The sequence below is a fragment of the Spermophilus citellus genome (assembly GCF_964194105.1).
Source record: "Spermophilus citellus genome assembly, chromosome: 14".
Lineage (NCBI taxonomy): Eukaryota > Metazoa > Chordata > Mammalia > Rodentia > Sciuridae > Spermophilus > Spermophilus citellus.
Genome location: NC_138194.1, coordinates 85,880,318 through 85,905,592, shown reverse-complemented (window position 1 = coordinate 85,905,592; position 25,275 = coordinate 85,880,318). Strand labels below are relative to the sequence as shown.

General features: G+C 37.1%; 1 protein-coding gene across 5 annotated transcripts in view; it reads right to left on the bottom strand.

The window, feature by feature from the left end:
• COL14A1 (collagen type XIV alpha 1 chain) overlaps positions 1 to 25,275 on the bottom strand; it is a 205,969-nt gene that overhangs the window by 169,767 nt on the left and 10,927 nt on the right. For all 5 annotated transcript variants that reach the window (XM_081265815.1, XM_081265817.1, XM_081265818.1 and 2 more), the window contains exons 2-4: positions 14,645 to 14,770; positions 4,930 to 5,046; positions 1,694 to 1,837 (exon numbers count right to left, since the gene is read on the bottom strand). In XM_081265815.1, coding sequence (XP_081121941.1) covers positions 1,694 to 1,837; positions 4,930 to 5,046; positions 14,645 to 14,732 — 349 coding nt within the window. In that variant the 5' untranslated portion in view covers positions 14,733 to 14,770. The remainder of the gene's footprint in view (positions 1 to 1,693; positions 1,838 to 4,929; positions 5,047 to 14,644; positions 14,771 to 25,275) is intronic.

Genomic DNA, 25,275 nt, shown 5'->3' with positions numbered 1-25,275 from the left:
TGCTACAATTATTCCTCAGAGCTAATCAAGCTGTAAACAAATGAATTTCTTTTTAAGTACTTTGAATAAGTAGCTACTGAGAAAGTTTTTTTAGGGCCTTTGTTTCTTCTACTGCTCTGTTGGTGGGATATTTGAAATATACAGTTGCAAAACCTTCAGACTCCAGCTAAACAAACCATTTCACCTTTTACTGCTTCTCACCAACTTTAAATTATTTCATTCACTTATATAGAGATATAAGATGCTAAAAAATGAATAAAAGAAGAGGTTTATTTATACTAAAAATAATATTAAAAAACTTTTCCAGAGCTTGTGGACAATGAGAGTCTCAAAAGAATATAATATTTATAACATCTGTACATCCCACTGATAGGTGAATATACCAAATGTCTTTGTTAACATGTTTCAAGAGGTAGTAGGTTAACAAAGTTTTGTTTGATTTCATTCTAGTTTTTTTTTTAAAGTCACCAAATGTTCACACAGAACATTACTCAGGGAAGGAAGAAAATAGAAAACATGGTGTAGTAAATCCAGACAGAACATTGATATACAGAGTTTCAGATTCTGTGGCCTCCTGAATGTGTGGATTAATCTTACAGCAGAATTGAAAAAGCTGTTGTTTAATATAAGGTGATTCTATTTTAAATAATGTCTATGATTTGCATCAAAACAGTAAGGAGAGTGTGGCCCTATATAGGAAGAAGACTGACCATGAGTGGCTAATTGCTAAAGCTGGATGATGAAAACTTAGGGGTTTATTGTACCATTTGGTTGATTTGGAGATATTATGTTTTAAATTGCTCTTTGGCAATGAAGTAACAGAAAGTTAACCAGGATAGACTTCTTCTGTTCTTACTCACAATACAAGAATTTTGTCCTTCACATTTGAAAGATCACCTCTGGGAAGAGGGCCTCTCTGGTAACTAGAATACCCAGTCCATAGAAGCAATGATTTAACATGTGTCTAGTACTGAGAATATGGTCTGCTACATGGTAGACATGTAGTACATATTTTTAATCAAAAAAGGAGTAAATAAATAAATGAATGCATCCTGATAGTTATAGAACCAGGGCCTGTGTGAACTAATTTTAAACTCTATTTTAGGAAAAGCTTTCTAATAGAACTATGCAGACCTGAATTGGGCAACTTCAGGGCTTTCTCCCCTGGTTACAATATCCCCTGCACACTTACATTTGCTGAATGATTCTACAGAGGAGATGCAGGCATCATCATATAGTTTGTAAGTATTTATTGAGCACCTATTATGCCATGCATATGATATGCAGTTAGAATATAATGAAAAATAGAAGGAATTGAACCTCTGACTTCTCAAACCTTATAGGCTTGTTTGTCAGGGACACAGAGAAATAAAAAGGCCATTGCGATACGATGTCATTTGAACCCGAGGGTAAGCTAGTACAACCAGAGAAGGTACATAGGAGAGATGTCTAAGTAAAACTCAGGAAACAATGTCAGTAAAACTTGAAGAATTGGAGGAATTCACCACAATAAGGAAATGGAAGGGTAGAGGTAGGAGGAATACATAGAAGGTTGGAGTGAATTCTTTTAAGATCTCTGCAAATCTAGAAAAAAAAATCTACATTTGTAAGCATTTAGAATATATGCAACAGACTCAAATACAGTGTTGGAACAGAGCCCCACAGTGGTTCTTTAAGACCTATAAATACATACTTCTGAATTGGCCTTGAGCTGGCTTGCTTTCTTTGTCTTTATGGTATGCAATAAGTTGAACTGTGTAATTCTGCTCTGGCATAAGACCTTGAATAATTGCTTTAGTTGCAGTGTTCTGGAGATTCAATTGATTGGTTTTTCCTCCTATAATAAAACAGAAAGATAAACAGTTCTACATAAGGTTAACTATGTGCATTATGAAATAATAAAACAAGATTTTAAAAGGCTAAGACACTTTTAAAATTCATTTTCATTGTACTTTTACAGTGTACAGCACAATGTTTTGATGTACACTGAAAGGTAAAGGCGTATAAAAATGCATATAATAAATAGTACGTGGATATAGCACTTCCTTGGAAGACAACTTTCTCATTTTCAGCAATTCTTTTTTTACTAGAAAACTTGGACAACTGACTAAATTAGATAAAAGCACATTAATGAAAATCTTCCATCACAACATACTATGACTTGTATTCTCTAGGCAAAGCCATGATACAAAGGCAGAAGACAGCAGGCCCTCAATATCAGATATACTCTTCAAGGAAAAGAGTTCCGCTTAAAAGTGAAAAGGGATCTATGAGCAGGCTGAACATAATTATCCACACTTGAATTTTTCCTATGGCCTCTCTAAGTAATTAAAAGCATCTTGGAAACATGAACAATTGAATTATCTTAAATCTAGCCACCACGGGCTCAGGATGCTGAAGAAACCATGCATTGCCTGCCCACTTAAAAGTTTCTGGTACGGATTACTGCATCTGAGAAAAGGGAAATTAATTTAAAACTCTGTTCCTCTAGCGGTAACAGCAAGAGGGGTTTGAAATTTGCCAAATTAATCAAAGGTAACACAGATTATAATATATTTTAATTATATTCTAATATATTATAATATATTTAATTATATTTATTTATATTTAATTATATTCTAATAACACAGATTATAATATATTTTAATTATGTTCTAATATATTATAATATATTTTAATTATATTTATTTATATTTAATTATATTCTAATAAAATGAATGTCATTAAGTTTGAAAGGTGTTTTTGCTGTTACTTTTCATGCTGCCTGCTACTAGAACAGAAAGTTGGGTCTTTCTCTTGCTAAAGCCCCTTTCTTTAAATGCATTTGCATCCAAGATGTTAAATCTGGTTTCACAAATTTCTATCATTTAAAATTCACCCATTATAAAATTCACCAAAAGTAAATTCTCATAATGGGTGCTTTCCTAAAAACAAAAAGTTCTGTGTAAAACCCTGTGTATTAGAGTCTTCTGTTGAAAGTAACATAATGTATTATTTTATTAAAGGCTTTGAGAATCCTTCTATTAAAAAGTTTAAAACTCTGTCTAAACTAGCATTTCCCAAATCTATTTGACTATTAAACCATTTGATTGCATAAGGGCTATTAGCATCCTTGCAGTATATCATGGTGAAAGACTGGCATAAACAATACTTGGACTATGTTTCAAAGTACTAAAACATCTATAAACAGTATGTGTCTAGATTTATTTATTGCAGTTTTATTTACTATGTCTAGTCGAGTAGATACCAGAGTGTCAAGCTGTTCAATTGACTTGGGGACTGTAATAAGGACACTATGCAAAGTAAACTCAACACTCATCAGGAAATAATTTGCTTTCACCCCAGTTTTTATTTTCATTTTATCCATATTTTTATTTTTATTTCACCGTGGACATGTAAGTAAGAGCTGGGCACACACATTTTTGGATGCACAGTTTCAGAGGGGATTGAAGGATCAGGTTGAATTTGGGCTCAGAAGCCATCCAAATCACTTCTAAGATTGTATGGTTCCTCATTACATTCCAAAATCTGACATAGGGAATTCTCAAAAGTACCACAAATTAGTAACTTGTATACTGACATTTAGATAGAATCATAATGGTATTCAAGAATCTCTTAAATTTTAAACTTCCATGCTGTCTTATTTTTTAAACCAATATATAATATATATGTGTATATATATATATATATATATATATATATATATATATATATATATATATATATATAGCTAATAGACCTTTATTTTATTATTTATATGCAGTGTGGAGAATTGAATCACACATGCCAGGCAAGTGCACTACTGCTGAGCCACAGCCCCAGTCCCTAAACCAACTATTTTTAAAAGTCAAAAAAATTCAAAATTGGGACGCCCTCCAAATGTAGTGTCTGACCCAATCTTGAGAATCAAGAGCTTCTTTCTCCACGTGAGTCACTTCTGTAGGCCACCACAGGAAAAGTTGGCATCTGCTGTCATTCAACGGAAAGTCACTCTAATAAGCCTATGCATAGTATTTCTTAATTTTAAAAAATGCCCTTTTTAGTGACCAAGCAAGAAGCGAGGTGTTTCAGCTCTCTGTCTTGTTTCTCAGATTTAATACAAATAGGAATTGCCTAGGGACTCTTAAAATTCAGATGCCAATTCAGGAGTTTGGAGTTGAGACCTAATCTTTAGCATTTCATAACAAGCTCCCATGCCAGTGTTACAGTAATCTACCTTCATGAAACCTCCACAAGGAAGTCACTAACATTACCTGGCACATTCCATAGAAGAAACAGAGGCACTAAGATATTAAATACCTCTCCTGAATCACACTACTTAAAAATGACCAAACCAGGGTTTGAACTAGAAAGTCCAGTTGTTGATTCCTTCTTCATCTCCATGACACCCATGCAATCCCCCCACATGCCCTCTCTTCAGTTTATCATACTTGTATAATAGAAGCATAAATATGAGAAAGAAAAATTCAACTAAAATTTAATTAAAATTTTTTACATATTACTTTATACTCATGATTGATAAATTTGTTCAACTTATATTTTTTTCCTGCTTTAATTTATCACTTATTTTTACAATGTCTACTTAGCTTTTACAGTAATAAGGTATAATTTCTGAATAACATTCTATCACGTTAATTGATTATAATGTATTTAAATAGACATGACACCCAGGTGTATTATACATTTGAAGCACCATTGGACTTGAACAGAGATTCTTCCATGCTCTGGAAATTTGATCTGAAGAGAATTAATTACACAGAGATCAAGATCACTTTTTATACTTTGGAGAACATAATTTCTTTGATTACAAGGTGAGATTTCAAGCTCAAAAGATTAAATAAAGCAAAGAGCTTTCAAATAATCCCTAAAGCAACACTTCCAACTACCTATACAAAAGAAGGTACTAATGCTCTCCTTGATTGTTTTTACCTGAAGCTGGTGTCACAAGAAGTTTGTATCCACCAAATTTCCCTCTTGGAGCCTTCCATGAAATCTGTATACTGTCCTGAGATAAGACATTATACCTTAACCGTGTGGGTGGAGCCACTGTAAAGGAAGAATAAAATGGTTTAAACATGGAAATGTTCATACTTCATTTGTTAAACTGAAAAATCAAAGTAACATTCAAAATATACATGGTTCATCAGCCTCAAACTATGCTCTCTGTAAAACCTCATTAATGTTCAGTTTGTAAAATAAGGCAAATGGGAGGGCATTTGTTTTTTACTTAACAGACACCTATTTGTCAAATATGACTCCTTTTGACAAAGAGCTAAGAATTTAATTCTCTATCCTAGTTTAATAATTGAAGCCAATTTTATAAAATGCCTCTATTATATTGTAAAGATGAATTTCCTACTTGGAACTGTGAGCATTTATAATCTTCTCCACTGGGACCACTGTACGCATGACTTTTGGTTTCTCACTATGGTAATCCAATATTTTTAATGATATAATATTTGAGAAGGATATTAGAACATATTATGGTAATAAGATAGTCACTTAAAACATCTGAGAAAGAAATTACAAAGGCTTACAAAGGATCAAATAAAGATAATTGTTTTGTAAACTTGGATCAACTCTTCAAGATTAACTGACTTAAACCTGTCAGATACATAGTACATGGGTCATTATTCCCCCCAAAATATTTAATAATCATTTTTTGACAGATCATCAAAATGGGTAGCTGCTTTTTGAGTAAGTCATTCAAATTTTAAAACACATTTTCAGCACCCTCCATAAATGTTCCAGAATTTCAAAAGAAGGACTTTAGTTAAGAAGGTTTCTATTACATAATACCTAAAAATAACTAGTTTTTTTATTAAAAAAAGAAAAGTTAATAAATTTTATTAACAGGAAAGTTAGCGCTCATTACCCACTCTTATACCCAGCCTTTTTATCTCAGGAAACGGAGTATAGGGGAAGGAAACAAGTGTCCTATAAAATAGCATGTGGCATCATATGGGGCTTGCATGTCAATATGATTCCCAGTTCCATCACTTATTACCTAAATAACATGGAACAAGTGATTATGTTTTTCCAAAGAATCGGTTATCTCAGTGTTAGAAAAGGTGACAGCAATACTTTCTGCAAAGGCAAGATGATAATTTTGAATAAAATAATGGATATAATGTGCTATAATGGGTGGTCAATAAATATCTCCTCCCCTTTTCCCTTGTTTCCTCTAACTTTGAGCTCAAAAATCCTCAAACATCTGTTGAGTTCATTTAAGTCCTCACAAAAATGTATTGCCGTCCCAATTCTAAGGATAAAGGAACCAAGGAGCACCTAAGAGACTTGCTCAAGGTTACATACTAGTGAGGGAAACTTATTGACCCCAGATGAAACGCATGCACTATTTGATTGGATGAAGTTCTACACTAAGAAGTCACCCTTCATTGAGCTGGATGCATGAAGAATTAACTACTCTACAAACTATTCCCTCATCTGAAGTCAGAAAGCACTGAAAGACACAATCATAAGAACAGTGTTCACTTTCTAGTTGTTCCTTACTACCCATAAGTAGAGAGTGCTAGTCATGTGGGACAAACACATCAGCTTCCCATTCTCAGTTTATAATAAATGGAAGAAAGAATTTACCTTTCATTGGTTAATGGGAAAGCAGGAATTCTTTATTGATTCTTTTTAGATTTATATGACAGTAGAATACATTCTGACATAATTATATAAAATATGGAATATATCTTGTTCTAATTCAGACCCCAGTACCTCTCCTTCCCCTTCCCTCTCCCTACTCACTGCTTCTCCCTCCCTCTATTGATCAGAAAGTACAAATTTATCATAAGGACAACTATGATAGAGAAACTTTTACTATATTACTCAGTCTTCAGCTTGGGAAGAAACCTTATGCATGATAGGTTCTTATTACTTATGGGAGAAAATTAAAAATAATTAAATAATTAAATACTAGATCCAAGTTTCTGAGTCAAATCAACTCAATGGGCTGGTAGATATCATTGGCCAAGTTCTGCATTGACTGTGCAGTTGAAAGAAAAACAGCATGCCTGAGAACCATCAAGTAGAAAAGTACATCAGATGGGGGCCTCAATCTAGGTGGTTCCAAAAGAGTCAACTGATTCTACCAGCACATTGAGAGCTCACAGAGAGCAGAAAAATTCTAAATCTATAGACTCTTTCCCATGTATACGCTACTATTTTACTCTACTATTTTCTCTGCGTTAATAGCCCTCAACATCTTTTTAGTCAATTGCTAACCTTCTAAACCCCCAGCAAAAAGTACAGAGGACATCATAGACAGTGCTCAGACTATGCAGACGGTGCTCTAGAAACCAGATTTGCGTTGGCTTGCATGGGATTGCTGAAGGACACAAAGTCTGGAGAAAATGAACATCCAAATCCAACAATAGTCAACGTTTTTCTTAATTTACAAATGATTCATATGACTACAGCTGCATTGTGACCGCTAGCAAAAGGCAATACCACTGTGACCTTTTATCAACACATCACATTAATGTCTATAGGATTTAGATAACTCTCATAATTGCTACAAGAAAATCGTGATTAGACACAAAGTTCACAGTCCCTTTAAGTTTTTGCCTTTGGGGAAAAAACATTGAAGAAAGAAATGCTAGTTAAAAAAGAAAGAAGCATGAGGTCACAGTTGTGGATTTCAAAGTTAGCCCTTTTCCCCTTTTGGAAGGTCCTGGGACCGGAGCCAAAACCAAGGGCAGCAAAATTGACAGAAACACTGTTAGTTTCATGGAGAAATAATTGCTCTTATCTCATGGAACAAAAATTTGTATATAGTTAATACCAGACCCATGATTTTTTTTCTTTTAGCAAGCACAAAGGAAGGGCTTTCTATTGCATATACACTGTACTTAACTTCCAGTAAGTACAAATGCTTGCCTGAACTTGACTCATAAGCTAACTTGTGTCAGTTTATGTCCTTATTTTTTGAAAAAAAAGAACAAAAGTTAAATGTATAGTTATATTCCTGGCACACACCAGGAACCTAGAGGTAGCTGACAAACTCATCCTTTGCATGGGGAAGCAAGACTTCCTGCGCCAGGGTAGGCCCAATGGAACACTTGTGAGTACATGAACTTCACCCCAAAAGGGAAGGTGGAGGATCCAAATCATTATCTTTTCTGGTGCAGGGTGAGTCCTGTTGCTAAAAATATAGAGTTGGTTGGTTTGTTTGCTGTATGGGTGTTTTAGTCAGCTTTTTACTGCTGTAACTAAAGGATCTGACCAGAACATCTACAGAGGAGAAAAACTTTCTTTGAGGGCTCACAGTTTCAGAGGTCTTAGTCCATAGAAGGCTGCTTCCATTTCTCGGGGATCAAGGTGAGGCTGAACATCATGGTGGAATGTGTGGAAAATGGAAGCAGCTCACATCATGGTGATCAGGAAGCAGAGAGAAAGACTCTACTTTTCAGATACAAATATATACCCCAAAGCCATGCCCTAATTCCCACCTCCTCCAGCCACCCCCTACCACTTCAGTTAGCACCCAGTTAATTCCTGTCAGGGGATTAAATCACTGATTGGGTGATTTAATTGGCTCTTACAACCCAATCATTTCTCCTCTGAACCTTCTTGCATTGTCGCACACGTGAGCTTTTGGGGGACACCTCACGTCCAAACCATAATAATTGGATGGTGATTTGTTTCAGAAGGAACGCTTTCTTCAAAGCCAAAGCATTTCACTGCAGTCTTTCCCTTAGGAGCCCAAAGGCAGGAACGGCACTTTCTGTCATTCTGTTGAAGCTTCCCTGTCATCAGCATTTATGAAATTCTGTTTCACAATCTGACTGCTAATTAAAGGGCAATTTTCTGCTGTTTCCTCCTTTTCTTTCTTTCTTTTCAATTCATTTTGAAATCTCGCTGTTTTGACAAGTAGTAATCTATGTAAAGATTTATCTCTTTTTTTGTTTTACTTAGTTACACATGACAGTACAATGATCTTGACATATCATACATTTGAATCAGATGGGATTTAATTTCTCATTTTTCTGAGTATACAAGTTGCAGAATCATGCAGTCACATATATACACACAGTAATAATAATGTCTGTTTCATTCTACTAACCTTCCTATCTCCCCATCCCCTCCCCTCCCCTCCCATCACTTCTCTCTACCTAATCTAGGGTAACGCTATTCTTTTTTTTTTCTCTCACATTGGATGGTGGAAGGAGACCCTCATTGCTATACAAAATACTTGTATCAAGATGTAAAGATTTATTTCTAGTGAAATATTCTCACTTATTTCTTAGAACATGCTGTTCCACACACAACACTGCTGCAACACATAGCTGTGGTCTTTATAGTACCCATTAACATCTCCCCTCTTCCTTACCAAACAGCACCCTGCTTTTCTTCCAAGGAAGTAAGTCTTTCTACTTCAGGGAACCTTGGCTGCACTGCCATTCCCCATGCTCCCCTGGGTAAGTGGGAAAATGACTCACACCAGGTCAAGCTGACTCTCCCAGAATCTGAAACTTGAGTCCAGTAATGAAAGAAGGATAAATGGCTCTGGTGATGTCATTGCCAGGACATGCTGTGTGCAAAATTGTCATCAATCCTGCAAACTCTATCACCACGGGTTCCCATGTTCTTATCTTTGTCAAGTTTGATTACTTAAATTTTATTTTAATTATTTGAGCTACTGCATGACCTACTAGTATATACATTTTTGTTTAAGTTGGCCACAGAAAATTCCTTTTATGTGCAACCAAAAATCTCTTTTTGATAGAGATGTTATAGTAGAGGTCACACTGAGAGTATTTTCCTCTATAAGCACAGTTAAGGGTCCTAAATTGAAAAGACTACTTATTATATTTTTAAAAAAAAAACCTTTAAATAGCAGAGAGTTATTCGGTTATTTTTTCTAAGGGATCTAAAACAAAAAACAAAACCCTTAGTTTTTTTAAAATATTTTTTAGTTGTCAGTGGACCTTTATTTTATTTATTGATACGCAGTGCTGAGACTCAAACCAGTGTATCACACATGCTTGGCAAGTGCTCTGCCACTCAGCCACAATCCCAGCCCAAACCCTTAGTTTTTATGTCACTTATTTTTTTCTGTTACATACATTGCCCAAATATTTTATAAATAGGACTAATTAAATTTTGAGAGACATTCTTTTAATCATGTTGGAATTTAATATATTTTAATTTCATGATCCATTACAAAAATGCAGAAAAAAGCAGTAAGAAAAATACTCTCAATGTTCAAATATGTTTGACTGAAAAATACATGTGAAATGTGTGGACACAGAGGCCTTTATAAAGTGACATCTAGTCTCCATAAAAAGTCTCCAATTTCATATGCTTTGAGGTTTTTAAGTGACAGTCACTTTACCTTCTGTGGTTCCTTTTTTTAACCATCCAAAACAAACATTGCTGAAACCAAAGCATATTTACTGTGAAATTCGGAGAAAGTGTTGATACAACCATTCTGTCATTGCTATACACATCTTTTCCCTACAGTCAACACCTTTTTTCCTGCATACCAGTTCATTTACAACTTGTCTTGTAAAGAAGATGCCAGAATAATCCAGGTAAATGCAACTCCTCAAGCCAATGTGGGTTTACAGTTTGGGGAGGGGGAAAGATTTTTATGAATTATTACATGAAGAGACCAAGTGATAAGGTACATTCTGTTGATCAACAATTTAAGAGGGAATTAAATTCCTGTAATTTTTTTTAAAAAAAATGTTTATTTTTTATTTATAGGTGGACACAATATCTTTATTTCATTTTTATGTGGTTGCTAAGGTTGGAACCCAATACCTCATATGTGCTAGACAAGTACTCTACCACTGAGCCACAACCACAGCCCCACCCCATCCCAGCCTGTATGCCTTTTTAATGTTAACTGTATTAGTTCCCTACTGCTGCTGTAACAAATTTTACATTCTTAGTGCCTTAAAACAATAGATACTTACTATCTAATAGCTTTAAGGATCAGAAATCTGAAATGGGTATCCTGCGCTAAAATCAAGATACCAGTAGGCTATATTCCTTTTTCTTTTTTTTATTTATATATGACAGCAGAATGCATTACAATTCTTATTACACATATAAAGCACAATTTTTCATATCTCTGATTGTATCCACAGTATACTCACATCAATTTGTGTCTTCATACATGTACTTTGGATGATAATGATCTCACATTTCACCATCATTTATAACCCTATGCCCCTCCCTTCCCCTCCCACCCCTCTGCCCTATCTAGAGTTCATCTATTCCTCCCATGCTCCCTCTCCCTACCCCACTATGAATCAGCCTCCTTATATCAAAGAAAACATTTGGCATTTGGTTATTTGGGATTGGCTAACTTCACTTAGCATTATCTTCTCTAACTCCATCCATTTACCTGCAAATGCCATGATTTTATTCTCTTTTATTGCTAAATAATATTCCATTGTGTATATATGCCAGATTTTTTATCCTCTCATCTATTGAAGGGCATCTAGGTTGGCTCCACAGATTAGCTATTGTGAATTGTGCTGCTATAAACATTGATGTGGCTGTGTCCCTGTAGTATGCGGTTTTTAAGTCCTTTGGGTATAGACCGAGGAAAGGAATAAGGAAAATCCATTTTCTAGCCTTTTCCAACTAGAGGTCACACACATTCCTTGGCTTATGGCCCTCTTCCACCTTCAAAGACAGCCATATTTTAAGTCTTTCTAGCATGGTACTCTAGACGCTGGATCCTCTACCCCCATGTTCCATATTTAAAGCACTTTGTGATTATATTGGAGCCACCCAGATAATCTAGGATAATCTCTATAATTTTAAAGTCAGAAGATTATCAACTTCATTCAATCCAACATGTTAATTCCCCTTTGACATATGCTATAACATGTTCATAGTTTCTGGAAATCAGGAAATGAACAGTTTTGTGGGCACATTATTCTGCCTACCACATGAACTTTTTTTGATTTTGTTCATAAACATGACTTTTAACATGCCTACATGAATGAAACTTAGCATCAACATAGCTAACTCACAGGAACTCACTACTATATTTGCTTCAGAAGGAGAAAACAAATCTAATAAAGCAATTCATATGCTTTATCCCTTGCTCAAAATTAATCATGTAACTAAAAGGAGTCATGGTAGAAATAAGATGAGTTTTCTCAACGATCTCATGTATTTTCCTAAACACTAAAGCCAATAGAATGTTAAGTTTTTCTTTCTGGGATTTCCTCCAGCATATAGCCGCCATCTTCCTTCTTGAAAGTCATTTTCAGCCTTCACTTCTAGGCCACAGCACTCTCCTGATAGTTGAATTTGTTTTGGACACTTTGGACATTTTCTTCTACTAAACTCTTAACTGCTAATTCTCTGCAGACTTCACACTCCTTCTTACCATGAGCTATCCCTTTCTAACTCTACCTTAAAGGTTTTTCTCAGCTAATTCCCAGGTACAATGAAATTCAAATATAATCTCCTGTCCCAAACTCCTTCTCTTAAATTCCCCACCAAGTGCCTACCAGTCATCTCCACCTGGATGCCCCCGAAAACAACTTCAGCTTCATATATTTTTCTAGGATTGAACTCATTGTTTCCACTTCAAATACCTGCTCCATTTATTAATCTCTTTAATCAATGTCTATTATGACTGAAGTAATCATTCTGTACTGGAAATAAGACATCAAAAGAGAGTTCACTGCCTGTAATGAGGTATAGTAAGCCATCATCAGGCAAACAAACAGAAGCAGTAATAACACAAGGGTTGAAATGAAAGGTCCCATCCGCTCAGGTCTCCATCCCGGGGTTTTACACTCAGACTCATAGCTGATGTTTCCCATTTCTGCACCCATCTCCATATTGAATCATTTTAATCTTAAGTGATTATTGGATTCATTCTCTTCTTTCTATCATATCACATACTTCAGATTCTCCACACCAATTTCATTAACAATTTTATCTCTTTTAATGGTCTAACTTCTCTTACTTTTTCCAATACCTCAAACCCATATAAGTTACAAACAGAAGTAGTACCACCAATATTGTTATCAAAGTGTTTTTCTTAAAAAAAAAATAATTGTTTAAAATCTTCTATAACCTGGCTTCCATATATCTTTCCTCCTTCATCTTTTGCCACAACTGCACAAAGTTTATATTGTGACTTATCTGCCTATATGTCTGTCTCTCTAGTAGACAGCAAGCTGCTTGAAGATAAAATAAATAAAATCCTATTTGGCTCTAGATCTTGAAATGGACACACAGAATGTGCACCATAAGTGTTGTTTTAAACTGGCTAACAATGAATACCTGGTAGAGCGCACCCTTGGAAATATCCCAGAAGAGCTCTAATGATGTTACTCCATGACTGACCATTGAAGAACTAAGCTAGACTGAGACGACAACACTAAAGAGTTGAGCAACGTGCCCATGCTTTGTTCCTCAGGACCTGTATCTTGCATCCTTGAGTTTGGAGTGAGTTGTTTATGATTCCCATCATTGCTTCTCCAATCACCACTGCTGAAAATATTCTTTTACCAATGTAAACAAGGAAAGCAGAATTTGTCTACCTAATTTCCCACTATGTGCAAAATGAAGCAGTTGAAAATATGGATATAAAAACACACCGTGTAAAAGCTTTTTGAGCTTGACAGATAAGCCTCCCTTTAAGGAAGCAGGGTGTGGTGGTTCATGCATTTGAGTTTTCCACAACACTCAACTCCAAACATTAGGCATTAACATTCCTAAAAACACTTTGTCACATTTATATTTCCTTGCTCTGTGATAAATGACATTTCATCACCAACACTTCAGTCTCTGCAGGATTACCATGTTTGTCTAGTTACATCACTACACACTCATGAATACTATGCACTTATTTCAGGTATTAGCACGATTTTTCTGTAAAGGGCCAGAGAGTAAATATATTTGACTTTGAAGGACATACAGTCTCTGTCATGGCTACTCAACTCTGCCATCATAGCAAGAAAGCAGCCACAGAGAATATGTAAACAAATATGCATGGCTGTGAGCCCATAAACTTGCTTCATAAAAACCGGCAATGGGCCAAGTCTATAGTTTCTCAACCACAGATTTATGTTATAAAATAAGATTGAAATAAAAAATAAAAACTAGGAGCCCAGTAATAATACAAAGAGTAGATCTCACAAAGTTCAATTAAAACAAAGCTAGTAATCATTACAAATGCTTAACATGGGTTGCCAGGAGCCTTTAAACTATGTGCTCCATTTTCAAGGAAAGGAGCAAAATTAAGGACCAAGTATGAGTGGGTATAAATATTTTATAGACACTTATATGGGGATGAAGTATAATTAGGATATACACACATGCATATTATAGCTCTATTAAAAGAACTGATCTTATAATATGAAAATTTGATTCTCACTGATTAAACTTGCATGGTATTTTCAGAAGGAGTTACTTAAGCAATGACCTCAAAATTAATACACTCAGTTAACTGGTGAGGTGGTAATACTCATCAAAGCTATGGTACCTTTCTACAGTACAAACAGTTGGTAAACTGAGTTGACACATTGGCCTGCCTAGAAACACAATTAAACCAATGAAGCACTATTAATCCTAGTGGATTAGAACAACAGTCAGAACCAAGAGAGCTACACTCTCAGGCCCTATTGATTCTGTTAAAGTTTTCAATTACCTTGACCCTGGACGATAGTGCAGAAATATGCAATTGCCAAAAAAGCTGGGATCAGCCAGTACCGCATCTTGCACTGAAAAATCTTCATTTTATTTTCTGCCTTTTACATGGGGTGTAGCAGCTGGCCTGGAAACAGAAAGCACAGGGACGTGTTTTTAGAAGCTGAAAGTAAGCGTACATGGTCATCCAGGATAGGCAAATAAGCCAATGTGGATTGGCTTTGTTAGGAAATAATTAATTCCCTAGAACATTGTGGATGACAGTCTAAAATGCAAACTGATGAAAGATTTTTTAGAGGAAGTTGTAAATGGAGATAGTGATCTGAAGGCATTAGGGAGAGCGGTTCAGAATGTGCTTTGTGACACTTCTTTAAGGACATAAATTGCATAGTGGATCTCCCAAAGAGATAAATTCCATCACTTTACCTGAAGTGAGCAGTAAAACCCGTCACAATGTCCTATCCGGGCACATGTCCCTCTCATATTTATCACCTATAGTTAGTTAGAACTCTGATCACCGCCTTAGATTGCCTACAAAGTACAAATATACAGGACCTTTCTACTAGCGATCAAGGAGCCCTTGTAAGCCCACTTGGTGCTCTATGACATCATTGATCGATGTTCTCTTCATTCAGTTGAATGATCTCTAATCTTTTCTCATCAGTCTTTTTTTTCTAATATGTGAATATAAAACTCTTCCAGATTTTTCTTTTTACTTAGAATATCAGTGAAAGAGAGCTACCAAAAAAAAGAGAGAGAGAAAGAGAGAAAGATAAAAGGAATCAAGGGGATAAAGAGGGAAGGAAGAGAAGGGAAGAGAAAAGAAAAACAGGGGAGAGAGGGAGGGAAGGGAAAGGGTCAAAAAGGACATCATTTGCTATTAATCTTCAAGGTCCACCCATACACTAAAATTCTATTTCAGGTCATTATGAAGGAGAAATTCTGAGTCCTGTCTACAGAGATTAAAAAGATGTACTTAGAATCATCTTTATATTCAGAGAGGGCTCAATACATTTTATGGTGAATAAGAAACAGGGAACTGTTTTAGATGAACCATGAGGAAAATTCTGCTCAGCTTTCAGTCTGAGGAAAACCTATACATCTCCTGAAACATATGTCTTAAAATTTAATCTAATATTAAAACGAATTAAAAAATTTAAGAGATTCCAACATGGCGGCGGGCGCAGAGAGATCAAGTCTCTGACCTCTTCAGCTGTGCAGGCATAGGGAGTCATAAACAACCTAAATCTGTTTGCTCAGGATCACTAGGCAATGCTGAGCTGACGTGGATCTGGGGCGAACAGTCTGGGCCTCTCAGAACACACACTGAGCCCGGATCGGCTGAATTCAAGCTCCCATTCACCTGCTTCCCGCAGACAAACAGCTGTGACTCAGCACTAATCCATTCGGCTGAAACAACTGGTCAGCCCTTCTGATCCTACGGAGGTAAATGCCTACCGAGCCTTCATAGGTAGTGGCCACAGGTTTGAAACGGGGCTTGGGAGAGACAGTAAGGACCCACCCGTTGCATTGGTCACCCGGCAAAGGGAAATGAACTGTTGCCATTTGCAAGAGATACCACCATGGCAGAGAACTGACGTCATCAGACTGCGGTGGAGGAGATAACTTCATTGAAACCTGCGGCTACAGGTGTGTAATTCCCTAGCCTTCCCTCTCCACACATCGGGAAAACCTTAAGGGCCCCTCCCAGCTCTCCTGTGAGCACGATAGCCAGACCGAGGGAATCAGAGGTGGTGCGGGACCCACGGCGCGGAACTACCGCTCCCACCAGTGCTGACAGCTGAGGTCTCTTGCACCAGCTACCGGGGGCGTGGCTACCGGAGGGCAAGTAAAATTCGCTGAGGATTCTCAGCCCCAAGCTCTACAAACTTAGGGTCTGAGGGAATGGCAAACTGGAAGAGTGTGCCCAGTCGTTCATGAAAACAGGGCTCCCGGGAGCAGCAGACCTGGCGTGTAGCCAGTATTGTGGTGAGCGGCACCCGTGAGAGGGGCCTGGCTAGAGGAAAAGTGGGAAGTGACTAGACACAAGAGGAGGCCCTAGGCACTCAGGATTGGAGACTCACCCAGTCTGGGAGGAGCTGCTGCACAGTGATAGGTTCCCGCGTATTGACAGGAGAAACTTGGCCTGGTGGGCACAGCGCCACCTACTGGAAGAGAAGTTAATCAAACTCTAAGACTGCATTTACTAGTTTTTTTTTTCTTTTTTCTTTTCTCTTTTTTTTGATTTGGGTTTTTCTTTCATTTTCATTTTTCTTCCTTCTTGTTTTTTTAAATTTTTTTTTACAATTTTTTTTAAATTTTTTTCTTCTAACTTTAATTTTAATTTTTTATTATTTTGTAAAAATTTTTTTTCTTTTTTTATTTCCTATTTTTTTTCTTCTTTTGTCTTTTCATTTCTTTTCAATTATCTTATCCCCCCTTCCTTGAATTCTACCGACTTACTCTCATTCTCTTTAGTGACTTCTTCCCTTCCCTTCTAATACCTTTCCTCCCAAGCATCTAATAAATTTATAGGAGTAAACAGTAACTCATCAGTCAAACAGAACAAGAAGTAACATGAGCAGCTTCAAAAAGCAAGGAAGAAAAGGAGTACAAACAATGCAGGACAGCCTAAATATTCAGGAGGACCTAGAGTCATCAGAAAAATGGTCATATAAAGAACTCAAGGAACACCTTAGACAGATGGAATGGAACCTTAAAGAGGATACGAGACAGCAAATTCAAGCAGTGAAAGAACACATTGAGAATGAATTACATAAACAGATAAAAGAAGAAGTTAAGCATCTTTATCAGGAGATAGAGATTATAAAAAATAATCAAACAATAATTCTAGAAATGAAGGAAACAATAAACCAAATTAAAAACTCAATTGAGAGTATCACTAACAGAGTGGAGCAAGTAGAAGCCAGAACGTCAGATAATGAAGACAAAATATATCATCTTGAAAAGAGTCTAGCCAACTCAGAAAGGCTGGTAAAAAATCACGAGAAAAACATCCAAGAGTTATGGGATAACATAAAAAAACCAAACTTACGAGTCATCGGGATACAAGAAGGTACAGAGATTCAAACCAAGGGAATGAGTAACCTGCTGAATGAAATAATTACAGAAAACTTTCCAGAAATAAAAAAGGAAACAGATATACAAATTGAAGATGCATACAGGACACTGAGCACACAAAATCACAGTAGACCAACGCCAAGACACATTGTTATGAAGATATCCAATATACAGAACAAAGAGAAAATATTAAAAGCTACAAGAGAAAGGAGACAGATTACATTCAGGGGTAAACCAATAAGGTTAACAACGGATTTTTCATCACAGACACTGAAAGCAAGAAGGTCATGGAACAATGTATTTCAAACACTGAAAGACAATGGATGCCAACCAAGAATTCTGTATCCAGCAAAATTAAGCTTCAGGTATGACAACGAAATAAAAATCTTTCATGATAAACAAAAGTTAAAAGAATTTGCAGCCAGAAAACCAGCATTGCAAAGCATTTTGAGCAAAACACTACACGAGGAAGAAATGAAAAACAATAACCAAAATCATCAGTAGGAAGTGCCTCGGTAAAGACAGAGGGCGAGGGGAAAGATAATCATGGAGAAACAAACTAAATTTTTTTTAAAAAAAAGATAAATAATCAAACATGGATGGAAGTACAAACCATATATCAATAGTAACTCTGAATGTTAATGGCTTAAACTCTCCAATAAAGCGACATAGGCTGCTATCATGGATTAAAAAACAAATCCAACAATATGCTGCCTCCAGGAGACACATCTGATTGGAAAAGACATACACAGGCTGAAGGTGAAAGGATGGGAAAAAATATACCATGCACACGGTCCTCGTAAGTAAGCAGGGGTGGCCATCCTCATATCGAATAAAATCGACTTCAAGACTAAGTTAATCAAAAGGGATAAAGAAGGACATTATATACTGTTAAAAGGAACCATTCACCAACAAGACATAACAATTATCAATATTTATGCACCAAATAATGGTGCTGCGACATTCATAAAACAAATTCTCCTCAAGTTCAAGAATCAAATAGACCACAACACAATAATTATGGGTGACTTCAACACACCTCTCTCACCATTGGACAGATCCTCCAAACAAAAGTTGAATAAAGAAACTATAGAACTCAATATCACAATCAATAACCTAGACTTAACTGACATATATAGAATATATCAACCATCATCAAATGGATATACTTTTTTCTCAGCAGCACATGGATCCTTCTCAAAAATAGACCATATATTATGTCATAGGGCAACCCTCAGTAAATATAAAGGGGTGGAGATAATACCTTGCATTTTATCTGATCATAATGGAATGAAACTGGAAATCAATGATAAAAGAAGGAAGGAAAAATCCTACATCACATGGAAAATGAACAATATGTTACTGAATGCTAGGAGCAGGCTCCCCTGCCCCAGGCCAAAGCAACTCCGGGAGCCAGAGCCCGGCCGCTCCAAGCTCTCCTAGCTTGGTGCACGCTCCGCTGGGAGCAGGCTCAAAGACGCAGTCCCCACGGGCTCCCCAGCCCCGGGCCAAAACTGTTCCGGGAGTCAGAACCCAGCTGCCCCGAGCTCAGCGCACGCTCCACTTGGAGCTGGCCTCAACACGCAGTCTCCGCAGGTTCCCCAGCCCTGGGCCAAAGCAGCCCCGGGAACCAGATTCCGGCCGCTCAGAGCCCGGCGCACGCCTTGCCAGGAACAAGCCCCTAGGAGTATTCTCCACTGGTTCTCCAGCCCCGAGCCTGAGCGATCTGTCTGCGAGACGCAGGCAAATACCAGCCTGAAATCACCTTTCCGTAGCTGAGTGAGCTGAGATCAGTAGAAAACAGGGATGATTACATCAGCTCTCCAAGATGGCGGCTGCTGTCCTCCTCCGTGGTCCGACCGGTGTCGAGAACCGAACTGGACCGCTTCTCTCCTCTGTCTCAAAGCCGGAACTCAGCACTAAGCACGGCCATTGCACCACTGGCAGGAGCCCCCAGAATCCGCATCGCTGCACCCCCGCTCCGGCACCTCGCTGCTTCCCAGCGCACGCCGCAGACTCCAGCTCAAATCTGGCCTCTTCTTGGGGACATTCTTGGGGACACTTGGACCTGACCTTGATAGTGATAGTCACACATGGCCTTGGGTTCAGCTGAATATCACCAGGTCAGGAAGTGTCAGTGTTACTTTGGATCTGAGTTAGGGGAAGGCTGAGGATTACTTCCTTTTCTTTGTAAAACCATAAGATCTCCTCCTGTTTTCCTGGCTTCTTCTAACTCCCTCATGATCTAGTCCGTGGCCTTATAGCTGAGTGTCTTTTCATCACAGAGCTGGGCATTTAGGAGATAAATTCCTGTTTAGAACACTTTGTTTCAGAAGGGATTTTTTTAGGATTCCATTCCAATGCAGTAGTTGCAAAATGGGCATTGCTCCTCAAATTCCAAATGCAGCCTCCCCTGTGTTCATTTGATTCCAAAGGATAGATAGAGTCCAGTGCTGATGCCAGGTCATCAACAAATCTAAAGTGCCACAGGAGGAGGTGACTGCTTCCTGAACACTTCCCATAATGAATTAATTCCTTGGTTGATCCTGCAAGCTGGATCAGTGGAGAAGGATTTGATCAGGACCACTTGAGCTGCCTCCCATTGGGCCTCTGCTGTACTTAACTAAAGCAGCACTCAAGGTTGCCAAAATAGCTTCTCCACAGGAGGATTGCATAACTCACAAAGAGTCCAGGAGATGGCCTCCACTTATGCCTTCTCTTGGAAACGCTGCCCTTTGCTGCTGCTTGCTTTAACCAAATTCCAGTAACATCCAAATCTTTGAAGACTAGAGCTGGGTCCCTGTGAGGAGAGACTTGGACAAGGATGTGTCTCAGGGATTCCAAGGTTCTGTCCATCTGTGGGGGCCTCCTGCACAGAGTGTTCTGATGCCTGAATTCCTAGTCCTGGGCTGAATTTGTGCAGCCAGTAATACACCAGATTTTACCATAGAATCTCTTTTAACAACTACCAATCAGACATTTCCTGGAGTCTAAAACCACCTGGACAGCCCTCCTCCCTCTCTTATCTTCATTGTATCAATGTATTATCATTTTTACCGTAAAGTCAAATTCATATAGCTAATTTTCAAATTTATATTAATAACCAATGCTGACTTTCAATTTCCTTTTCTTAAAAAATTTTGGCATCCTGATATTTCTAGCTTCAGAAAATAAATTAAAGCTTTCTCTGTGTTCAGTGTTTTGCAATAGTTTCAGTAGTTTGAGATTTATCTATGAAAACCTGTAAGTAACAGGAGTCAGAACATCAAATGGACATGTTTGGTTTTGGGGTTTTTTTTATGTTTTATTTTTTGATGCTTATTCTTATACAATTTTTTCAATTTTTTTGTTTCTTTATATATTTACATAGGTTTTCTACTTCTTAGCTCTAATTTGGATATTCTTCCATGAAATTATTCTTTTTATTTGGATTTTCATATTTATTAACACATAGTTGTATTATCTCTCAATTAAAATTTTTTTTCTGATTATCGCTATATTGTATTAAGTTGGTGTTTTTCTGACTTCTCTCTTCCCTCCTACTTAAGTAAGCTACAGGTTGTCCAATTTGCAATATTTTAGAACAACTATTTTGCTAAATTGTCGGTACTGTTTTGTTTACCAAAAATTTGCATTTATCACTTGTAGTTGCTTTCTTATGCTTTTATGCACTTCTTTTTTTAGTTTTTGTTGTTATTTTATCATTGCTGTTTTTGTTTAATCCTTAATTAATAGAATGCCATTCTGTAGTTGAGGCCATTAATTCACCACTTAATATGTGTTGGCAGCATCATATTACCTTTAATTTCCTTTTTAACCCCGGAGTTAGTTCAATGAATATACCAAAACAATTCTGTGAACCTTCAAAGCTATATGGTTTACAACTTAAGCCTGATATTCAAGCTTCATTCCAGAATAAGATAGTATATAGAGAGTAATAAATGAATAATAAAGAAATTTGAAAAGAATAGATAACATACTAAGTGACCAATATCTATAAGTCATTTTAGCCTGATTTAATTTATTACATATTAGCAAACCAATTATTTGTTAGGACAGAGAAGACATGGAGTAAATAGTGCCGAAGTTTTGATAAAACACCAGATGAAAAGTCCTGGAACATACATAGAACCCTCACCCTACAGAGGCAGGTAAATCAAGCTTAGTAGATTATCCAGAAGGGTGTGAGCAACCCATATGTAGACAGAAGGCATGAATACAGGGGGTCCAAAAAATGCAGCAGCCAGATTCAGCCCTATCAAATCAGTACATCAGTAAATATGCTAGGCACACAGGTAGCTATCCCATATATCCAAGGAAAAATATAACAGTAGACCCATTTTCTCAACTCAAATGAAGTGTTCTTTCTAAAATTATCTGTCTCCAGTGATATAACCAGAGGGGTCAGCTAGAACAAGGCATGAGACGAAAGGTAAAGAAACAGGCCACATTTGTGTTTCAGGTATGCACATTTAAGTTCAGGACATGTCAGTGGCTCAAACCTATAATCCCAGTGGTTTGGGAATCTGGGGCAGGAGGATCACAAGTTCAGAGCTAGCCTCAGCAACTTAATGGGGCCCTAAGCAACTTGGCAAGACCCTGTCTGAAAATAATAAATAAAAGAGGCTGAGGATATGGCTCAGTGGTTTACCCCAGGGTTCAATCCTCCATACCAAAAAAAAAAAAAAAAAAAAAAAAAAACCACGAATCAGGACACACATATCAGACATCACATGATATTACTTTAAAGGATTGTTTTTCAAGTCATAATCAGGTGAACAGTCTTTTCTCTGTTCTCATTCAAGCACTGAAATATCTGTGTGCAGATGTTTCCAAGCAATAATTAACATATAACATTGGAAGTTAATCTGCTTTCACTGGCTTTAAGAGCTAACTAAACAAATAAATCAATGCTACATTAGCCTTGGCAACAGTTGGGGGAACTAAGTATTATTTACATGGCAAAAATTGTAGGTGGAGCCTATCTTTAAATTCTGCTCTTTTTTGTTGTTTATTTTAAATTAGGATGAGCAATGGCATATTGGAAAAAGTGGAATTTTAGCTTCCCAAGCTTTTCTGCCAAGTCCCCAAACTTTTGGACTGAAAAGTAGAGGCAAGAAAAATCCCAAATTCTACTAACATGCCATGAGATATTTTAACGTTTACCAAAATGTCAAAGTCAAATTTGTTGAAACTTTGCCCAAAAGCCTGTACAAAACAAGAAATCCTACCTTGATTTTTCCCCCCTGGGTTTTAATATTTATTTATTTATTTATCTACCTTTATTTTGCTTGAAAGCATCATGCTAGAAATGGCTGCCTAGCTCTGAGTTCAGAGGTATAAACTAAATTTGAAGAGAGGTGATAATATGTAATTTTAAGACATCCTAAATGAAAAATAAGCCACAGACTGGTATAAATTATCCACAAAAATTGTGTATCTTTTAAATTACTTATATCCAGAGTAATAAAAACTCCTTATAACTTGCAAAAAGCAGTCATAATCTTAAATATCAGTAACTTAAAACTAGCCTCATTAGTGCTAATTTGTTCTGCCTCTATTTTGTATTTTTGGTATCTGTAATTTTATTTGTGTAGCCAGGTTTTATAAGGAGCAAAAACCTTGAGTACAGCCATTAGTCAGTGATCCCAGACATCTACAAAACCTCCGACCTAATACACAGCCATTTTTATCAAAATACATTAAAATATTTCTTCTAAAGCTTTTGTAAAGCTCCCTCTCTTTCATCCCCCACCTCTCAGAGTTATCTACATGTACACATGCAAACCTTGGGCAACATTCTATTCAATGACTCCCACTTCCCAAAATACACTATACATGTGAACAAATTTGCCATTAGCCACCTAGCACATGCACACACAGAAACTCTATTTCCTGAGAGGTTTTTTAAGTATTGGAATCTTCATTCCAACAATCACTTACTGAGAGTCCTTCATATAACAAAAACATTGTACTTGGTACTAAAGAAGATACAAAACTTTATGCCATGAGTTAGTTCCCTTTAGGGAGCTCACTTGCAACTTAGTTGAGAAGGAAGACTAGAAGCAAACATGTTGAAAAACTAAATGAGATAAGAATGAAATACAAAGGAAAGTTAGCACAGATGGTATGAATGGAAAAGTGGGATGTGGCGAGCCATCCATGGGCTATGCGTGGGCCACCGCGCATCGAAGGCTACTGAATAGGAACATGTGGTGTCTGGGAACTACCAGTGGACATTTCCTCTGGGTAAGATTGCCCAGAGACATTGTGAATTACTATCCAGCTCTGCCATGTCCCACACAGCACCTGAGATGGGTGTGACCTGCCAAGATGCCAATCAACCTGCTAACTGCAAGACATCACAAAGCAAGACTCCGCCCTTGAAACCTTATCCCTGCCTTTGATGGACCCCCTTAAATAAACCACAGGAGCCATTTTGTCTTTTGTCTAGTTCCAGCTCCCTTGTGGACTAAACCTATCAGGGCTCTGCTTTTGAAAATATATTTCTGACTCTTTGTCTTTTGCTCTTCACTAGTTATTCTAGACTTTAATTTCTCAGGTGGCTTATACCCTTGGCAAGAGAAGAACCCCCCAACAAGATTCAGGCCACCTCTTAGTGGGAGTTAGGAGGACAGTTCTGGCAATAATCTGCTGGGGTCCTTAACTAACTGGTTTAACTACTCTATGACTGTTTATCAGTAAAATGTAGAAGATAATATTTATCTTTAAGATGATTTGATAGAAATGTTCTAATTGGTAGCAATGTCAGCAACAGGCTGCAAGAACACAAAAGAAAGAGTAATAATAATAACCAATGAATTTGTTAGTTGGCAGATGCTAAAGAAGGAAGGACAGAAGGAACAAAAGACTTTTTATTCCTCCATCATTTTAAGGTTACAGAACTTACATGGCAGAAAGGCTTACGCAGAAATTGAAGATTCAGATGAGTACAGGCACATCAATTATTTGCATGAGCGACTTGCTTTAGATTTTTTGAAATACATTCCTATCCATTTTTATCACTCTCCAGAGGAGAGCTCTATAGAGGTTTTAAAAAATCAACTGTATGAAAATGTGGGAAACCTGACTTATGAGCAATGCACCGGCTTAGAAGAAGACTTAGCAGTTAGTTGACAAGTTCATGCAAACAAAGTTTGAAGGAAAGGTAATAATTAAGCAGGCTTTCAACCTAGGAAAACTAAGAATCAGAGGCACATAACAGATTTCTTCATATACTTGAAAAGATAAAACTGGTCTCTTTTGTGCAGATTTGATAACAAAACTTAAAAAAGTGGTATGATCCAAATCCAAATTCTAATTTTAACAGTAAGAATAGTATGTTTATTTATTTACTGCTACTGGGGATTGAACCCAGGGGCACTCTACCACTGAGCTAAATCCCTAGTCCTTTTTTATTTTGAGACAGGGTCTTCCAAAGTTGATGAGGCTGAGCTTGAACTTGCAATCCTCCTGCCTCAGCCTCCCAAGTTGTTGAAATTACAGGGGTGTGCCACTGTGCTGAATCTATTTTCTTTTATTTTAAGTTTG